Consider the following 17,636-nt stretch of genomic DNA (forward strand, 5'->3'; position numbering starts at 1 on the left):
ATATAGCCCTCCTTCAGTGCTGTGAGTTAATAGTTTAGTACATGTTCTCTGCCATGTGCAGCTGGTGTTTGTTTGTCAATATTATGAATTAAACATTTTTTCAAGGATTCCTCTTGTGTGACTTGATACTGCTTATTGGATTTAGGATCATTACAGCCCAAATGTAGTTACCATAGTGGAAAATAGTTTCAGTAATTTTATTACAAACCCCACTCTTCCAGTTTTCCTCTATTACTTATAACTAAAGCTGCGTTCTAGTTGTGAGTATTTAGTAAAAGTCATTGACAGGTCACGGGCAGTAAAAAAAAAAAAAATTCATGTCCGTGACCTATCCATGACTTTTACTATATACCCCTGTCATAGCATTCCCTCTCAGATCTGAACCTTAGAGTTCAGAAAATGAGATACTAGCACCTGAATCCTCTAAGCTTAATTACCAGCTTAGATCTGATAGCACTGCCACCACCCAAAAATATAGTGTTTTGGGGCACTCTGACCTCGCCAACCTTCCCTGGGGACCCCAAGAACCCAGATCCCTTGGGTTCTTAAAACAAGGAGAAATAAACCATTCCCCCACCTTTCCCTCTCCCAGAATTTCCCTCCCTGGGCTATCCTGAGAGATACTGATCCAACCTCTTAAATCACCATACAGAGAAGCATCTCCCTTCCCTTCCACAAAGAGGCAAACAGAATCTCTCTCTGTTTTCCTTGAATCTATCTCTCCCCCCTCCCATCTCCCCCACCCGTCCTGGTGAGTTATCCCAATCCCCTGGAATAAAACAAGGGAAACAAGAAAAAAAAATCAATCAGGTCCTCTAAAAAGAAATCTTTTAATAAAAGAAAGGAAAAAGTAAAGAATTATCTCTGTAACTTCAAGATGTAAATATTACAGGGTCCTATAGCTTACAGACACCAGAAAGAGACTTGCCCCCAGTACCAATACAAATCAAAATATTCCCAGCAACTACACATATAAAAGTTACCCAGCCAGATCCACAATTGCAAATAGAGTAAAACAATCAAAAAGCCTAAACCACCTGTTTTTACTTACTATTTGAAAAGAAATTTAGAGAGCCTGTAGTAATGTCTGGTCTCTCTCAGACCCTCCGAGAGAAGAACACACAACGGACAAAGAACACACACAAAAGCTTCCTTCCACCCAAATTTAAAAGTATCTTGTCTTCTGATTGGTCTTCTGGTCAGGTGTCCAGTTCCCTGCTTGTAACCCTTTACAGGTAGAAGAGACATTAACCCTTAACAATCCGTTTATGACAACCCCTAACTGAAACTTGGGCTGGGGCACCATGGGGTGGGGCAGGTGGCGGCGCCCAACCCCTGACCTCTATTGGTACTGGAGGATGGGGGGGTGGGTGGCGCTTGGCCTGGGACCCCCGCTGGTGCTGCGGGGTGTGCACGGCGGGACTGTCAGGTTCCCCACCCAGCTCTGATTTGCATTTCCCTGCAGCTCCTAAGGGAGGGGCGGTCAGGGGGGCTCTATGCGCTGCTTCTGCCACAAGTGCCAGCTCCACACCTCCCATTGGCTGAGAAGCACAGCCAATGGGACTTACGGGGGGGTTGCCAGCTCCACACCTCCCATTGGCTGAGAAGCACAGCCAATGGGACTTACGGGGGGTGTCACCTGTGGCTGTAGGCAGTGTTTGGAGCCTGTTGGCCCCTCCACCTAGTAGCTGCAAGGACATGCAAGTGGGAGACAGGGAGCCCCTCCCCAGGTAAGTGCTGCCCCACACCCCAACCCTCTGCCCCAACCTTGAGCCCCCTCCCACACATCCAAACTGCTGCTGCTGACCAAGGGGCTGCTGACCTCGGGCAGTTCCTGATCTAGCACTAGCCACTGCAGAAGTCATGGAGATTGTGGAAAGTTATGGAATCTGTAACTTCGGTGACAGCCTCGCAGCCTTACTTATAACACAAGTATAAGAACTGATCTTGGTCTGAAACTTCACATGGAAGAGTCAGAGGAGAAAAATGTTTTCAAATTTGATTTAAATAAATTCAGCTGTTTGTTTCTGTGCTAAAGTTGTTTTTTATGGTTTCTGGTTTTTTGCACTCCCATAAATCACCATTTTAAAATGAAATTTTATAAGCAATTACTCCATAATCTGGATTTACAAGATTTTTTTATTTTATAGTATTTAAAAACAGTGACATAGGACTAGATTATCCTCTCATATGTTTCCTACAGGGAGAATTCAGGCATCGTAAATCACACTGGAAGGGCCCAGAATCTGTCAGATGAAGGGAAATTTGTCTGCTAAATAGCATCATTCTTTAAACTCTGAAGTCCGCTGTCATGATTACAGGGCTAGTTGCACTTCTGTGCCCTTTGTGGTCTGAGTGCACAAGTATTAGGACTTTCTTGTCTTTTATTTCCCCTGGGGTTGAATTTTCATAATTCTCCCACTCTTAAACCTGGGCTATGGTATCCTGTGGAAAGAACAGGAAAAAAAATTTATGCCCAAAAAAATGTTAGTCTCTAAGGTGCCACAAGTTCTCTTACTCTTTTTGCGGATACAGACTAACACGGCTGCTACTCTGAAACCTGTCAGTAGCCTGTGGGTCAACCAGGCTTATTTGGAAAGTTAGACTGAGTTCTGGCATCTAAAGTTCTTCCCATCATGAGTATGTGGCCAGTGATGTACAGGGACAAAACAGTCTCCTTATAACCAAACTATTGTTTATTTTGCAGGCAGAACAAATCTTTGAGAGAAAAAGGGTTTTAAAACTACAAAGAATCTATATGCATATCTGTCTTACCTAAAGCCTTAACATCTTCTGGTCATGACCTAGCTTCTTCAGACACTCCCATCAAGGTCCTTTGTCTCAGCCTACTGTTACCTTACTTGAACAAGAGTGTCCTTTTTAACATGCTTCTTCTGTATTCCCAGGCTTTGACCCTTCTGGTCAAAACTAGTCCTGTAGGCCTAGCAGGAAATCAAGCAGGGTCTTCAGAGCCAATGGATTGTCCCTTAGCAAATTTCAAATGTGTGCTGCGTGGTGGCTTATTTTGAGTCATTCTGTTTTCCCAGGCAGCTCTATTGACTTGACTTACATCCCAGTAACCAGGTCCATATACAGTATTGATAAATTGTCACAGAGAAGCTCCAAATCAGTGAGATTCTTCCACATTAACTTGGCATTTGGGATCTACAATTTTAGGAGGGTTTCACTGAGTAGGGGTAGTGCTTAGGTGTGGCATGACCAAGATACATTGGATCATCATAACCTGGCAAACTTGCAGGGAAGCATCAGCAGGAAAAATATCATTCTTATAGATTCATATTCTTTGCTGGCAAGCTCCCATGGAAGGGTATTAAAGGCGAAGAGCTGTACCATGGGTTAATGTGGAGGAACCCATCCCTTCCTGTAAATGTTTTTCAGACTTTTTTCCAGCCCTCAGATTTTCAGGATCTCTCCATGGAGTTTAGGTCAGTTTTGGGGCTGCAAGGTAACACTCATTGTTCACTCCATAGACAGCAAATTCTGCCCACACCCCTTACTGGATGATTTTTTAGAAATGTATGGAATTTTCACAGTCTGTCTTGCGGTGAAGGGGGATTCCTCAGAAGGGAATGATTCTGACCCTAAAATACTTATTTTAGGAAAATATCAAAAATCCTTTTACAGTGTTTTTGATCATGGTGTTAGTGCTTGAATACAGCAACCAAAGTGTTAAGGAGAATCTGAATCTTACAGCCGAATCTACAAAAAATATTTTGTAGTCAGACTTGATAGAGAAGCTGACTTCTTACGTCAACAGTCCCTAGATGGATGAAAACTGGACTCTGAAATGAACTCAGTTATACTGAGAATCAACAAATTATGGTTTTTTAAATTTTTTTTATCAATCTCATGAGCTCTTATTTAAATTCACATAAGTAAGTGTGTTAAAGAAACTCATGTGTAATCCTCCCTATTATTGGAAGGTTGAGTTAAATGATGGATGAGCTTATGTACTAGACATGCTGCAATGTCTAACACATTTGGGGTAGATTAAGGATGGCTTTTCATCTTTATTTCTGAATTTCTTTGCTTCTGTGGGTTTAAAATAGTTCCTCAGTGCTACTTTCACATAACTTTTTGTGATTATCTGGAGATGTGGTCTGGTAAAACCCTTAAGTATGCTAAACTCCTTCAGTATTATTTGTAACACATACATGCTTAGACTTTTTCTGGCTTCTCTTTTTGCCCTGTCAGCTGAGTGTCTTCAGGTTACTTCAGCAAAGAACACTTTAAAGCTGTGGACAAGTATTCATTTGGGAGAAAAATTAGAGGCACAAAGGCAGACTGTGGTATAGCAAAGAAAACTGATCTTGTTTTATGGAAAACTGTAAATGAAGCTTCTAAATCAACTTTTTCAGTTACATAAAATACATTAATCCTTAAAACTAAACAACTCAGTGGAAAAAGAAGTTATGAAGTCAACTATTTAGTTATTGATGTGTATATATTAGGGAAAAGCTCTTATAAGAGAGGAATCCTGCACTCGGGAAAATAGCAGGGACCAGGAAATCTCTGAAGAAGGTTTTTTTTGGTAGTGTGCCTACTACCATGTGCATGTTTGCTTATTTATTGTTATGTAGATGCATCACATTATTTTTATGGTTCTGGACCAATGTAGATGAGGAGCTATTCAGAGTTTGATAGACAGAGCCCTTAAGTTCTAGCTGACTACATTAAAATTTATCTAGCTCAGAAATAGTGGCCCTCTTGAGTGAAGTGAGTTGCAGGTTGTTGTCTAAGTAGACTGACTACTCGTGCGCCTTTCTGCCTGAAAATTGCTCAGGAAATAAATGAACCTTTTGTCTCTCTCAGAAGGTTGTCGGGTATGTCAGGTAATACTGTCTAGTGGGGGGAGCCCTATTTATTATGTGCTTAGAAGAAATGAGGGCTGATGTGCAGAGAGCAATAGGATACACCCCTCAGCTGTTCTCCAAAGCTCCTTGCCTGCAAGCAGGAAAAAGGAGCAGTAGCAGTTAGAAATCTTCTAGTTTTGCCTCCTCCTAAGGGCCATACGGCAGGTTCAGATAACTCTTTTGCATAGTCATCAGAATAATAGTGTGGCTTATTGGATAGAGCACTGCACTGGGATTCAGGACATCTGGGTTCTATTTCTGGCTCTGTCACTAGCCTTCTGGGTGACCTTGGGCAAGTCACTTCACCTCTCCGTGTGTGTTTCCCCATCTCTAAAATTGGGATAATCTCAAAGAGCTTTACTGATGAAAAGTTCTGTATAAAAACTGTATAATGGGGTTCACTCACCACTCTGGCACCTCCTGCTGGCTGTCTTGGGAATTAGCTCTGAGTGTTAGTGCATCCTCTGCCTCACCACCATCACTCCTGCTCTAGGACCTACGTCTCTCCAAGGACTGTGGCATCCTCTTCACTGACACAACCCTCCGGCCATGCCACACCCTGTGCTCCCCCTGTCATGGTACAATTCCCCACTCTGAACCTTAGCGTCCAAAAGATGCGGTACCAGCATGAATTCCTCTAAGCTCAATTACCAGCTTAGAACCTGTAGCACTGCCACCAACCAGGAATTCCAGTGCCTGGTACACTCTGGTCCCCCCAAAACCTTGCCCGGGGATGACCTAGACCCTCTGGATCTTAACACAAGGAAAGTAAACCCTTTCCCTCACCATTGCCTCTCCCAGGCTTCCCCTCCCTGGGTTACCCTGGAAGATCACTGTGTGATTCAAACTCCTTGAATCTTAAAACAGAGAGGAAAATCCACCTTCCCCTCCTCCTTCTCTCTCCCCTTCCCAGACTATCCCTGAGAGAGACAGTAATCCTAACACAGAAAGAAATTAGCCTCTCTTTCTCCCTACCAATTCCCTGGTGGATCCAGACCCAGTCCCCTGGGGTCTCACCAGAAATAAAAAAAACAATCAGGTTCTTAAACAAGAAAAGTTTTTAATTAAAGAGAGAAAAACAGTAAAAATTATCTTTGTAAATTTAAAAAAATGGAATAGGTACAGGGTCTTTCAGCTATAGACACTGGGAATACCCTCCCAGCCTAAGTATACAAGTACAAATTAGAATCTTTTCAGCAAAATACCAATTTGAACTCCTTTCAGCCAAATACACATTTGCAAATAAAGAAAACAAACATAAGCCTAACTCGCTTTATCTACCTAGTACTCACTATTCTGAACTTATAAGAGTCTGTATCAGAGAGATTGGAGAGAAACCTGGTTGCACATCTGGTCCCTCAGAGCCCCCAGAGTGAACAACCACCAAAATCTAACAGCACACACAAAACTTCCCTCCCTCAAGATTTGAAAGTATCCTGCCCCCTGATTGGTCCTCTGGTCAGGTGACAGCCGGGCTCACTGTTCTTGTTAACCCTTTCCAGTCAAAGAGATATGAAGCACTTTTGTTCTATTAACTCTTACTTATCTGTTTATGACACCCCCCTTCCAGGGGAACTGCAGTCTGTTGTTAAGCCACTTCCCTTAGTGGCTACTGCAACAAATTGTCTGGCCACTTCCTTGTGGCCCCAGCATCCTCTTTGCCCTTGCCTCATGGCCTCAGCCTGCAAACCCTAGCAGCCAGCTCCCTGCTCTGCTCTGTCCAGGGTGCTGGCAGGTGTCTCAGCCCTCCAGAGACATAGTCCTTCATCCCTGGGCTCCTAGCAGAGAACTGCCTTCCTCTGCCCTCCACCTCCCTTTTTATATGGACAGCTTGGCCCTGACTGGCTGCCTCCTTCAGCCCTTCTCTGAGTGGCTACCTCTGGTGCAACCTCCCTAGGGCTCTATCAACCGCTTAGAGCCCAGTGTGGGGCAGGTACCCCATAACAAACTGTGTATTATATTACTATTATGATTCTTGAGGCACTTGTTCCAAGTGAAGGAGGCATGGAAGTTTGTTCCATTACTTCAGAGAGTTGTGCCGGGGAGGAGTGCGTGATCGCTCTTGCGGCTTCCCTTTGCTTTCGTGTCAGAAGGCATTTTTCTGCAGGGAAACAAATCCGCAGGGGACATGAATTCTGCATGTGTGCAGTGGTGCAGAATTCCCCTAGGAGTAATTATATGCCAAACAAATAGACTCCACAGGATTTTGCATTTGTGTGGATTATTGAGAAGATCATAGTCATGAGGACAAACGTGGTTTCTGCAAATAAATGCTCCTGCATGGAAAGAGGACATGTACTATGCTTGAAAGAATCCAAACCAAGGGGATAGTGCAGACAATTTTATATCCTGGGCCCCTACTTTGGTCAGAAGTGAGGCATTTGAGCACTGTTTTTTGGGGTTTTGTGTTTTGTTTTTTTTAAACACCTAATAGCATTTCATATTTCACTCTTGGACAAAAACAAATACTTTAAAAATTATTCTGCTGAGATGAATGGGCAAATACAATTTTGCATGTCTGAGCTATAAATTTGTAACTACATTAAAAGATGTTAAGGCCCTGTAAAGAGAGAATCTAGGAAACATCAAAATTAAAGTGGAAATTTAATTCAGTATCTCTTCTTATACAGCAACATTATGGTAGTTTCTAATTAAAGTATCAGAGAGGTAGCCGTGTTAGTCTGGATCTGTAAAAGCAGCAAAGAATCCTGTGGCACCTTATAGACTAACAGACGTTTTGGAGCATGAGCTTTCGTGGGTGAATACCCACTTCGTCAGATGCACCCACAAAAGCTCATGCTCCAAAACGTCCGTTAGTCTATAAGGTGCCACAGGATTCTTTGCTCTAATTAAAGTATCACATACTCTGTCTAAAGTTTAGAACTATCCCGTAAGGTGCTGAGGTGCCTTCTGAGAGACATCAATTTCACTGGGATTTTAGGGCACTCAGCATTTGTCAGGTCCCTCAGTGCACTGGTTGGACAGTGTCCATGTGCATTGAATGGAATGAAATGTAGTGAACAAGATAGGGACCATAGAATATCAGGGTTGGAAGGAACCTCGGGAGGTCATCTAGTCCAACCCCCTGCTCAAAGCAGGACCAATCCCCAACTAAATCGTCCCAGCCAGGGGTCAAGCCTGACCTTAAAAACCTGTAAGGAAGGAGATTCCACCACCTCCCTAGGTAATACATTTCAGTGCTTCACCACCCTCCTAGTGAAAAAGTTTTTCCTAATATCCAACCTAAACCTCCCCCCCCCGCAACTTGAGATCATTATTCCTTGTTCTGTCATCTGCTACCACTGAGAACAGTCTAGATCCATCCTCTTTGGAACCTCCTTTCAAGTAATTGAAAGCAGCTATCAAATCCCACCTCATTCTTTTCTTCTGCAGACTAAACAATCTCAGTTCCCTCAGCCTTGCCTCATAAGTCATGTGCTCCAGCCCCCGAATAATTTTATTGCCCTCCACTGGACACTTCCCAATTTTTCCACATCCTTCTTGTAGTGTGTGGCAAAAAACTGGACGCAGTACTCCAGATGAGGCCTCACCAATGTTGAATAGAGGGGAATGATCATGTCCCTCAGTCTGCTGGCAATGCTCCTACTTATACAGCCCAAAATGCCGTTAGCCTTCTTGGCAACAAGAGCACACTGTTGACTCATATCTAGCTTCTTGTCCACTGTAACCCTTAGGTCCTTTTCTGCAGAACTGCTGCCTAGCCATTTGGTTCCTAATCTGTAACAGTGAATGGGATTCTTCCATCCTAAGTGCAAGACTCTGCACTTGTCCTTGTTGAACCTCATCAGGTTTCTTTTGGCCCAATCCTCTAATTTGTCTAGGCCTCTCTGTATCCTATCCCTACCCTCCAGTGTATCTACCACTCCTCCCAGTTTAGTGTCATCTGCAGACTTGCTGAGAGTGCAGTCCACGCCATTCTCCTCATCAAAAATGAAGGACCAACCCTTACGGCACTCTGCTTGAAATCGACTGCCAACTAGACATGGAGCCATTGATCACTACCATTGAGCCTGAAGATCTAGCCAGCTTTCTATCCACCTTATAGTCCATTCATCCAGTCCATACTTCTTTAACTTGCCGGCAAGAATACTGTGGGAGACTGTATAAAAAGCTTTGCTAAAGTCAAGGAATAACACATCCACTGCTTTCCCCTCATCCACAGAGCCAGTTATCTCCTCATAGAAGGCAGTTAGGTTAGTCAGGCGAGACTTACCCTTGGTGAATTCATGCTGACTGTTCCTGATCACTTTCCTCTCCTCTAAGTGCTTCAGAATTGATTCCTTGAGGATCTGCTTCATGATTTTTCCAGAGACTGAGGTGAGGCTGACTGTCCTCTAGTTCCCTGGATCCTCCTCCTTCCCTTTTTTAAAGATAAGCACTACATTAGCCTTTTTCCAGTCATCCGGGACCTCCCCCGATCACCATGAGTTTTCAAAGATAATGACCAATGGCTCTGCAATTACATCTGCCAACTCCTTTAGCACCCTCGGATGCAGTCCATCTGGCCCCATGGACTTGTGCTTGTCCAGCTTTTCTAAATAGCCCTGAACCACTTCTTTCTCCACAGAGGGCTGGTCACCTCCTCGCCATGCTGTGCTGCCCAGTGCAGTAGTCTGGCAGCTGACTCTGTTCGTGAAGACAGAGGCAAAAGAAGCATTGAGTACATTAGCTTTTGCACATCCTCTGTCACTAGGTTGCCTCCCTCATTCAGTAAGGGGCCCACACTTTTCTTGACTTTCTTCTTGTTGCTAACATACCTGAAGAAACCCTTCTTGTTACTCTTAACATCTCTTGCTAGCTGCAACTTCAAGTGTGATTTGGCCTTCTGATTTCACTCCTGCATGCCTGAGCAATATTTTTATACTCCTCCCTGATCATTTGTCCAATCTTCCACTTCTTGTAAGCTTCTTTTTTGTGTTTAAGATCAGCAAGGATTTCACTGTTAAGCCAAGCTGGTCACCTGCCATATTTACTATTCTTTCTACACATAGGGATGGTTTATTCCTGCAACCTCAATAAGGATTCTATAAAATACAGCCAGCTCTCCTGGACTCCTTTCCCCCTCATGTTGTTCTCCCTGGGGATCCTGTTCCCTGAAGGAGTCAAAGTCTGCTTTTCTGAAGTCCAGGGTCCGTATTCTGCTGTTCTCCTTTCTTCCTTGTGTCAGGATCCTGAACTCGACCATCTCATAGTCACTGCCTCCCAGGTTCCCATCCACTTTTCTTCCCCTACTAATTCCTCCCGGTTTGTGAGCAGCTGGTCAAGAAGAGCCTCTAGTTGGTTCCTTCAGCACTTGCACCAGGAAATTGTCCCCTACACTTTCCAAAAACTTCCTTCAAATCCGTGCCTTATTTGGGGCCAAACTTTATTTAGCAACAGCAGTATGAATAGACTGGAGTAGAGTGAATTTAGCATCTAAAAAGACCTGAGTAGAGAAGATTATTAGGGAAATTTGGGGCATCATTCTTACTTTCCAGAGAAAGTAAGAACGATGCCCCAAATTGGTAACACATACTGTCATGTGGTACCTTTCTTGCCTACTCTATTCTTGTAATATTTCTAAATCCTTTAACTTGCACTTGAAAAGTTAGTCTCAAAAGATTGAGCAAATTTATTATGTCTTAATTCTTTTAAGAAACCATAATTATAAGTGGGGAGTCTATATTCTGTGAAAATCAGAATGCATAGACACAGTGGTTATGTTGAATAACATCGAATACATTCTCTCGAATGGGCATTCAAGTGTAACAAGAAAAATGTAGCTAAAATAATAGAATTGACTGGGAAGTCACTATTTTAAAGATTTGTTAAATAATCCTAAATTGGTTTGCTTCCCTAGTTGAATAAAATCATTGTACAAGGTAAAATGGACTTGTACAGCACTTTGTAGAATGCCAGAAATGAAGATATAAGCATTATTTGAATAGTATTCAGAAAAAATATTCCGCATGTCTATCATATTGTGCATTGTGGCTGTTTACTGGAACAATAAATGATTAATAGAAATTTCAGAACTGAAAATAAACATCAGAAATGTGTAAGGATGGGTGACCTGTAATCTTTTTAGACTTTACCTATATCTTGTTTTGTTTTTCTAACAAATATTCCATTCTTTCATTTTTAAAAAATCATTGTTGTACAGAGAATGTGAAAGTATTTAGACCTTGGATGTTGCACAAGAACTTGCAAGATGAATAGCAAGCACAAGTGAAGGCTAGATATGAGCTCAAGTACAGTTAAGAGTATAGAAAATAAAACTGGAAAGAACTTCCTTGGTCATCAAATCCAGTCCCTTGCTACTGCAGGCAACTTCATCACATAATCCCATTCATAAATTTATCAAACTCTGTTTTAAAAATAATTAGGTTATTTGTCACCATTGCTTCTATTAGAAGTTATTTCTATAACTTCACTCCTCTGTTGGTTAGCAACTTTCTAAATTAAGCACTAGTGACCTGCTTCAATATTGATTGAAGTTGGTGGGTACTGGAGCAGGGTGTGGTTTTAGTCCTCTACACCTAGAAGTAATATTCAAGCCTCTTCTTCTCCCTTACACTCATGAGCAGAGGATTAGCAAGGTGTGGTATGCATGTGGAAAGTAAGCATGAATGAGGAGACATGAGTTCAAATTCATTTCTCAGCATGCAAATAAAGCATTTGTCTATGCATTCCCATTTTTGGCCTTACTCCTAGTTACTAGGTGGGACTAACCGTGTAACCACATAAAAGTACTTTCAAAAATACAAGGTCAGATAATTCCCCTGTGTTCCGTATCTTACACATCAATTTTTGACATGCTGTTATGTGCATCACTTAACATGTGCTGTGCAATATTCAGCATTTTGGTCCCAATTCAACACAGTTCTTACACACAGGTGTAACTTTAAGTATGTGAGAAGTCCCTCTGAAGTCAATGGGCCCTATAGCCTCATGGGGACTGTACTATCACATGAACAAACACATGAAAAATGCAGTTCACAGTAATGTGCCCAAATATAATAGTGCCAGTAAATGTGAAAGTAGATCATTTTTAATCATTGGCTAAATAGATTTTCCTGGCTGGACTTTTGCATTCTTCTGTGCAGATCTAAGAGTGTTAATTCATGGAAGCAATATATTCTGATAGAGAACTCCAGTTACTGGTAGGTAAGCTAGCATTCTTTGATTAGACACAGGCACCTGGATGTAGTGTTTCCTTTAAAAAAAATGCAATGCAAAATTATTTTTGTATAGTGTCTTTAGAAAATACTTCACACAGGCTTACAGCTTGAAAATATAAGCAGCATATGCAGGACTTTATTCAGCAGTGGTAGTGTCAACATCTAATAATGGCTGGACATCATAATTCTGTGTCAAGGACAATAGAATATTGGAGAATAGAGAAAAGTTTAAGAGAGTTAGGAGTTAGATTTAAAGGGACATAGTGTTAACAAGCCGTAGAGAAGAGAGAGGGTTTGAAAAGGGCTTGTCTGATATTTTTTTCCCTACCTTGCACATTATGAAATCATTTACACCTATGTAAAGTAAGTGTGAATTGGGTGTAATACACTACCAAATGACTATATAAGATGCAAGGCAACGGAAAATATAAGGTCTCGTGTGTCTGCCCTGAATTATGGACAGGGGTGAGAGCTTGAACCTAAAATCAATTACCCAGGTTCAGAAATGGAAGGAGGACAGAATTAAAACTAGTGGAATTCAGTGAGTTCAGTGAATAGTCTAGAGAATAGGAAGAGATGAGACTGAAGCACAAGGGACATGATGCTTAAAAGGCCCTTGAAGGCTACCAGGGAGATTTTGCAATGAGTACAGAAATGGACAAGAAGTTAGTGAAGATTTGAGGAGAGGGTTGTGGGACAGGGTGGAACTGGATTTTCCTGTTTCCAGTTATCAGTTGAAAAGAGCTGATTGTATTTTGGCCATATTGCAATTTGGAGATATGAAATAATGTTACAACACCCAAGACAATTGTTGGCTCCATACTCCAGTTGACTTGTGTAATACTGTTAAATCAGCAGCATAGTGCAGGTTGGAGCATCCTATGAAGCAGGAGATGGGGATTCTCAATTTAAGGAGAATTGTACAAGAGAGAGAAGGTGGGGAGGCAATTACAAGTCTATTAAGTGAATGCTGGATGCCTCATTTAACCTTGCCATTTGGGGAATTAATTTGTATTTCTAGAGTTGTTATCATTACTCTACCTGGAGATCACTTTTATGGCAGTGCTCAGTATCCATTGACTAAATATTGGAGTATTTCCCAGTTGTACTCCAGCTCTTGTGAAGAACAGAAGATTCTTGGCAGCAGAGCACCAATTGCGGGAAATGACCTTGAGGTTTCTGTTGTATGCAGCCAATTCAAGAACTTGAATAGGTGGTGAGGGGAGTTGCACTGTTTAGTTTTAGTTTCCCGGTAACAAGATTTGTAGCTAGCAAAAAAAGACGAAGGTTTGTCAATATGGATGTTTACAAATGAGAGGAGTTAGACTGGATTTAATTATTTAAAGACATGAAGCCAAATTCAGTCCTGGTGTGAACGAGTGTAACTTCTATTAAAGGCAATGGAAATTACACCAATTTATGCCAGGGCTGAGTTTGGTCCATTGTTTGGTATTGTCCTATCCCTGTATTATAGGGTTTAGCTCTGTAGAGGTGGTTAATCCCTGCATTTTATTTTTTATTCTATTTATTTGTTTGCATGTTGATGTAAGTTCTATTTATAACCCCAAACAAACACCATAACTAAGTTGAAAGTTGCTAAGATATTCCTTGCTTGTTTTGCCTTTATATAAAAACATATTTATTCATTCTATGGTTGTTACACTCTTAGATGGATTATACTTTGGTGGAGAATATTAACATATGTCACCTTTGTATAATTGACCCATCTACAGTGTTTCTCTGAGACAGAATGTAAAGTATTCAACCCAAGGGCTTGGCAACATGATAATTCCTTGTGGAAGGGAGCAGAGAGGAGGGAATTTTATAGTTTGCTGACCCCTACTATGTATAAAGTTTTTGTGGAAAAAGGAAAATATGGTCTGAACCTCTCAATAAGGCAGTGTGAGATGCAAAAGCATTCCTGTTCTCACTGCCAGCAGCTGGTATGCTGATCATGTATTCCATAATTCTTAGCAAGGTAGTTAGAGAGCCAAGAGGGGTTCTCTAATGGCTACACACTCAGTGGGGTGTTCCATAATTTCTAGAATGAGCTGTTGCTAAGGAACCTCAAGTGTTTCCTTAGCTTCTTTATTATAAGTTCTTTTGCTCAGTGTGTCAGTTCCTGCCAATGAGAGTAGCTGTTTCCCTGTTCTTGTTGCCTTATTAAGGGCTGTTGGTCAGGCTGCAACCTATCTCTTTGTGTGAAGACTTTGGAAGGACTGTAGTATGGATTTGCTTACAACAGATAGTTCCTCCAGCAAAGAGTTCTAAATTTAGCAAAGGGGTACATTACAGGAAGAGGGTTTTAGAGACGTGGTCTTGAAGGTTCATGTTCTGAAGAACCTGAAGAGTATGGTGTGTGGCAAACTCATGTGAAGTACATACAAATTGAACCCTGACGGTATTGCAAAGCCCCAGTTTTATATTTCAGCTCAAGGTAGGTAATGTCTGTGTAGATTTTAACTGAATGCATGAAATCTCTAAACACCTGAAATGCTGCCATCTGAAAGAAATTTCTTATGTTACAGGGATCAGCTTTTAGCACTCAGCCGCTTGAAGCTTACAATCTTTTCATGACCACAGCCACTGGTGATGGCATCAAACTGTGGGATTTGAGAACACTGAGGTAAGGCCGGATTACTTACATTAGAACTAAAGTCAGATATTATCCTTATTCAGAGTCTTCATACTTTCTTAAATAAGTGAGGTATTATTCTTTAATATCTGTACTATGCTCTGAACATATCAGGCACATGCTTACTATTTTATGAAGAAAATGGCTAGCCAGCAGTAGCTACAGTAAACTCAAAAGTAGTTTTTTTTTCTTTATAGTAAATATGCAGGACCTGATGTGTCTCTTCGTTACACAAGTGGTTTTTCTACTATTCCAGTATAAAACTAGTATAATGGAGATCGGAATCAGGCTTGCAATCTTGAGCTTTTTTTTTTCTTTTTAAAGGATAATCTCAGATCGTTTGTTTAGAATATTAACTGTTTTTATACAAAATAAAAGTTACATTTTAGCCCTTGGTTGCCCAGGGAAAGCTCACTAAAGTAGAAGCCATTGAACAGTCAACATTTGTCAACTATTGCCACATATTTACCTCAGATATCACTAATTTCAAATATAAAATAGTATGTTGTGCTATGGCAATGACAGTGTTTCCAAAACATCGTGCCAGCCTACCTGTTGTAACAGATCCACCATATGAGCTAGTGTTTAAAATGGGAATGGACTTTTATGTAACTAAATTATTGTTATGAATCATGTGTATTCAGCCAGAAATGTATGTGGTGCTTTCTAAAACCAGACTTCCCCTCCTCAAAAATACAATCTAGCACAAGAAAAGATCTCCCGCTGCATCTCCCACAAAAAAACTCCCAAACCAAAAAAAAAAAGAGGAGGAACAGCTGTTCAGAAATGGGAAGATTTGGGGAGATCTCTGTTGAGGAGGGTTAGGTAGGAAATATTTCTAAAAGAAAAGGGTTTTAGAGAACTGATTTGAAAGAGAGGGGAGGTACATTGGTTTCAAGTGATATTCTTGGGTTTCTTGTTTGTTTTTATTAAATGTAATGTATGCTTTATTAGTTTGGTTTTTTGGATTAAGGAATACTTGATGTTGTTTTCAGTTATTTTCACTGTTTTTGTTTGTAAAAGATCTGTTAAGCCCATAGAAGGGCATGTAAGGTCTTGCCAAAGTATGGCGCCTTATTACCTACACCAATGTCAAAAAGTAGTAAAACTGGAAATTTCTGTGGTTGGAAACTATTATGTTCCTATGTTTTTGTAATCAGCTGGTCTAACTACTATTCTAGAAGAGTAATAAATGAGTTGAGAACTTTTCACAGATCACTTACCTGCCTTTTCCTTTTTAAAATATTAATATAAGCAAAGCTGGTGAATGGTAAAGTAGTTAAAAGTAAAAGCTGGGTAGTCAATTAAATGTGTCCTGGGGGGAAGGGAATAATTTATTTATGTTCTTGCTGCTCGTTTAGTTTGGCAAGGTCATTATATTCACTGAGTTCAGATGGCTAAATTAAAAAAAATTAAAGCAAGTCATTTGTGGCCCATATTTAAAGTACCTGTCTGTAAATATGAACTATAATGCTCACTGGCAGTGACTGTTGTAGTGAAGTTGCCAAAAAGATTGTTATATCCGCAACTTTTCACTAGCTTATAACTTTCTAAAATGTTCTCCTGTTCAGATGACATTTTCTGTCCTTGCTCTACTCACAAATGGAATTTTCTGGAAAAATTGACTTTTTTTCGTCCTTTTTTTTAGTTCACGCAAGGAAGAAAATAGTTTACTCTCCCCTTTTCACCTACTCCAGTAGGTGTTATTCACATAAAGAATTAAAAAATGGCTGAGTTTCAAGAATTCTGATTTATCATGGAAGAAGTCTGCGGTAAAGGGGCATTGAATAGTTATGCACTTTACAAATTTTTGGTTTTATGTCCCTAAAGCTCGTAGTACACAAAACACATGGATCTCCCTCACTTTTTTGTGTATGGGTGTTACTTTGAACATGTCTCTAACATATACATTCTTGACCTGGTTTTTCTTGCTTACGCCACTAATCCATCTCAACATTTGCATTCCTTTGGAAGAGATCATTTACTCAAAGTTTCTTCTTTGTTGCTCAACACTCAATGCAATACATTAAAACTGAATGTATCACTGTTTTATAGATTTTCCTCTTTTAATCCTACTGGTATTTTCTGTCATACTTTTTGGTGGTCAAAAAGTATTTTAAAGACATCCTGAAAGCCAGCATGAAGAACATTGATAATAAAACTCATGGGAAACTCAAGCCCTCAACTGATCAAAATGGAAAAGGACCTTGTGGCAAGGATCTCAGTATTTCAAGATCCAAGGCAGACAACAGGAAACGGTGAAATGGAAAAGGAGGAGAGAATGCATTGCAGCCTGAGTAAACGATCCAGGTCTACCCTTTACACCGGGAAATGTCTGCCTTCACAGTGAAAAGATCTGTAGATCCTGAATTGGTCTCATTAGCCACCTCTGGATCTGCCAGTGATAACTGGCTATCATTTTATGGAAGACAATCATCAAACTCCGAGGGATTGCCAACAATTTTCCTGACACATATTATACCACTTAACATCTCTCCGTTTGAGCCCAGCATTAATTATCCTAGCTCTAATTTCATCCTCCATTACCCCAGATTCTGGAACCCAGATACTTGAAACTTTTTTGCATTTTCAGTATTTATCTGCCCTTCTAGTTTCAAGGATAATTTTTCAGTGTTCACATTATTGAAATGCCATACCATATACTATTTTTTCTCTGTTTATTTTGACCCGATGTCTCTCCAACACATCTCTCCATTTTTCAAGATCCTCTTCTAGACTGTCTGCTCACTGCATAGAATAACATCTGAAGACAGCATCCACCAAGGTGCCTCTTTCTGTATGTTCCTTGTCAGAGTATCCAGGACAAGGATAAAGAAGAAAGGCTCATTGCTGATCTCTGATGCATGCCCATCTTTACTAGTAGTTCATCTGTTTCACCACTAGAAGTTCTCACTATTGACATTGCATCTACATGCATGGCTTGAA

At 40.8% G+C, this 17,636-nt stretch overlaps 1 protein-coding gene across 5 annotated transcripts in view; it reads left to right on the forward strand.

Moving 5' to 3' along the window:
- WDR27 (WD repeat domain 27) overlaps positions 1–17,636 on the forward strand; it is a 293,233-nt gene that overhangs the window by 87,862 nt on the left and 187,735 nt on the right. For all 5 annotated transcript variants that reach the window (XM_050949051.1, XM_050949052.1, XM_050949049.1 and 2 more), the window contains one exon: positions 14,584–14,681. In XM_050949051.1, coding sequence (XP_050805008.1) covers positions 14,584–14,681 — 98 coding nt within the window. The remainder of the gene's footprint in view (positions 1–14,583; positions 14,682–17,636) is intronic.

Source organism: Gopherus flavomarginatus, chromosome 4, assembly GCF_025201925.1.
Source record: "Gopherus flavomarginatus isolate rGopFla2 chromosome 4, rGopFla2.mat.asm, whole genome shotgun sequence".
Classification (NCBI taxonomy): domain Eukaryota; kingdom Metazoa; phylum Chordata; order Testudines; family Testudinidae; genus Gopherus; species Gopherus flavomarginatus.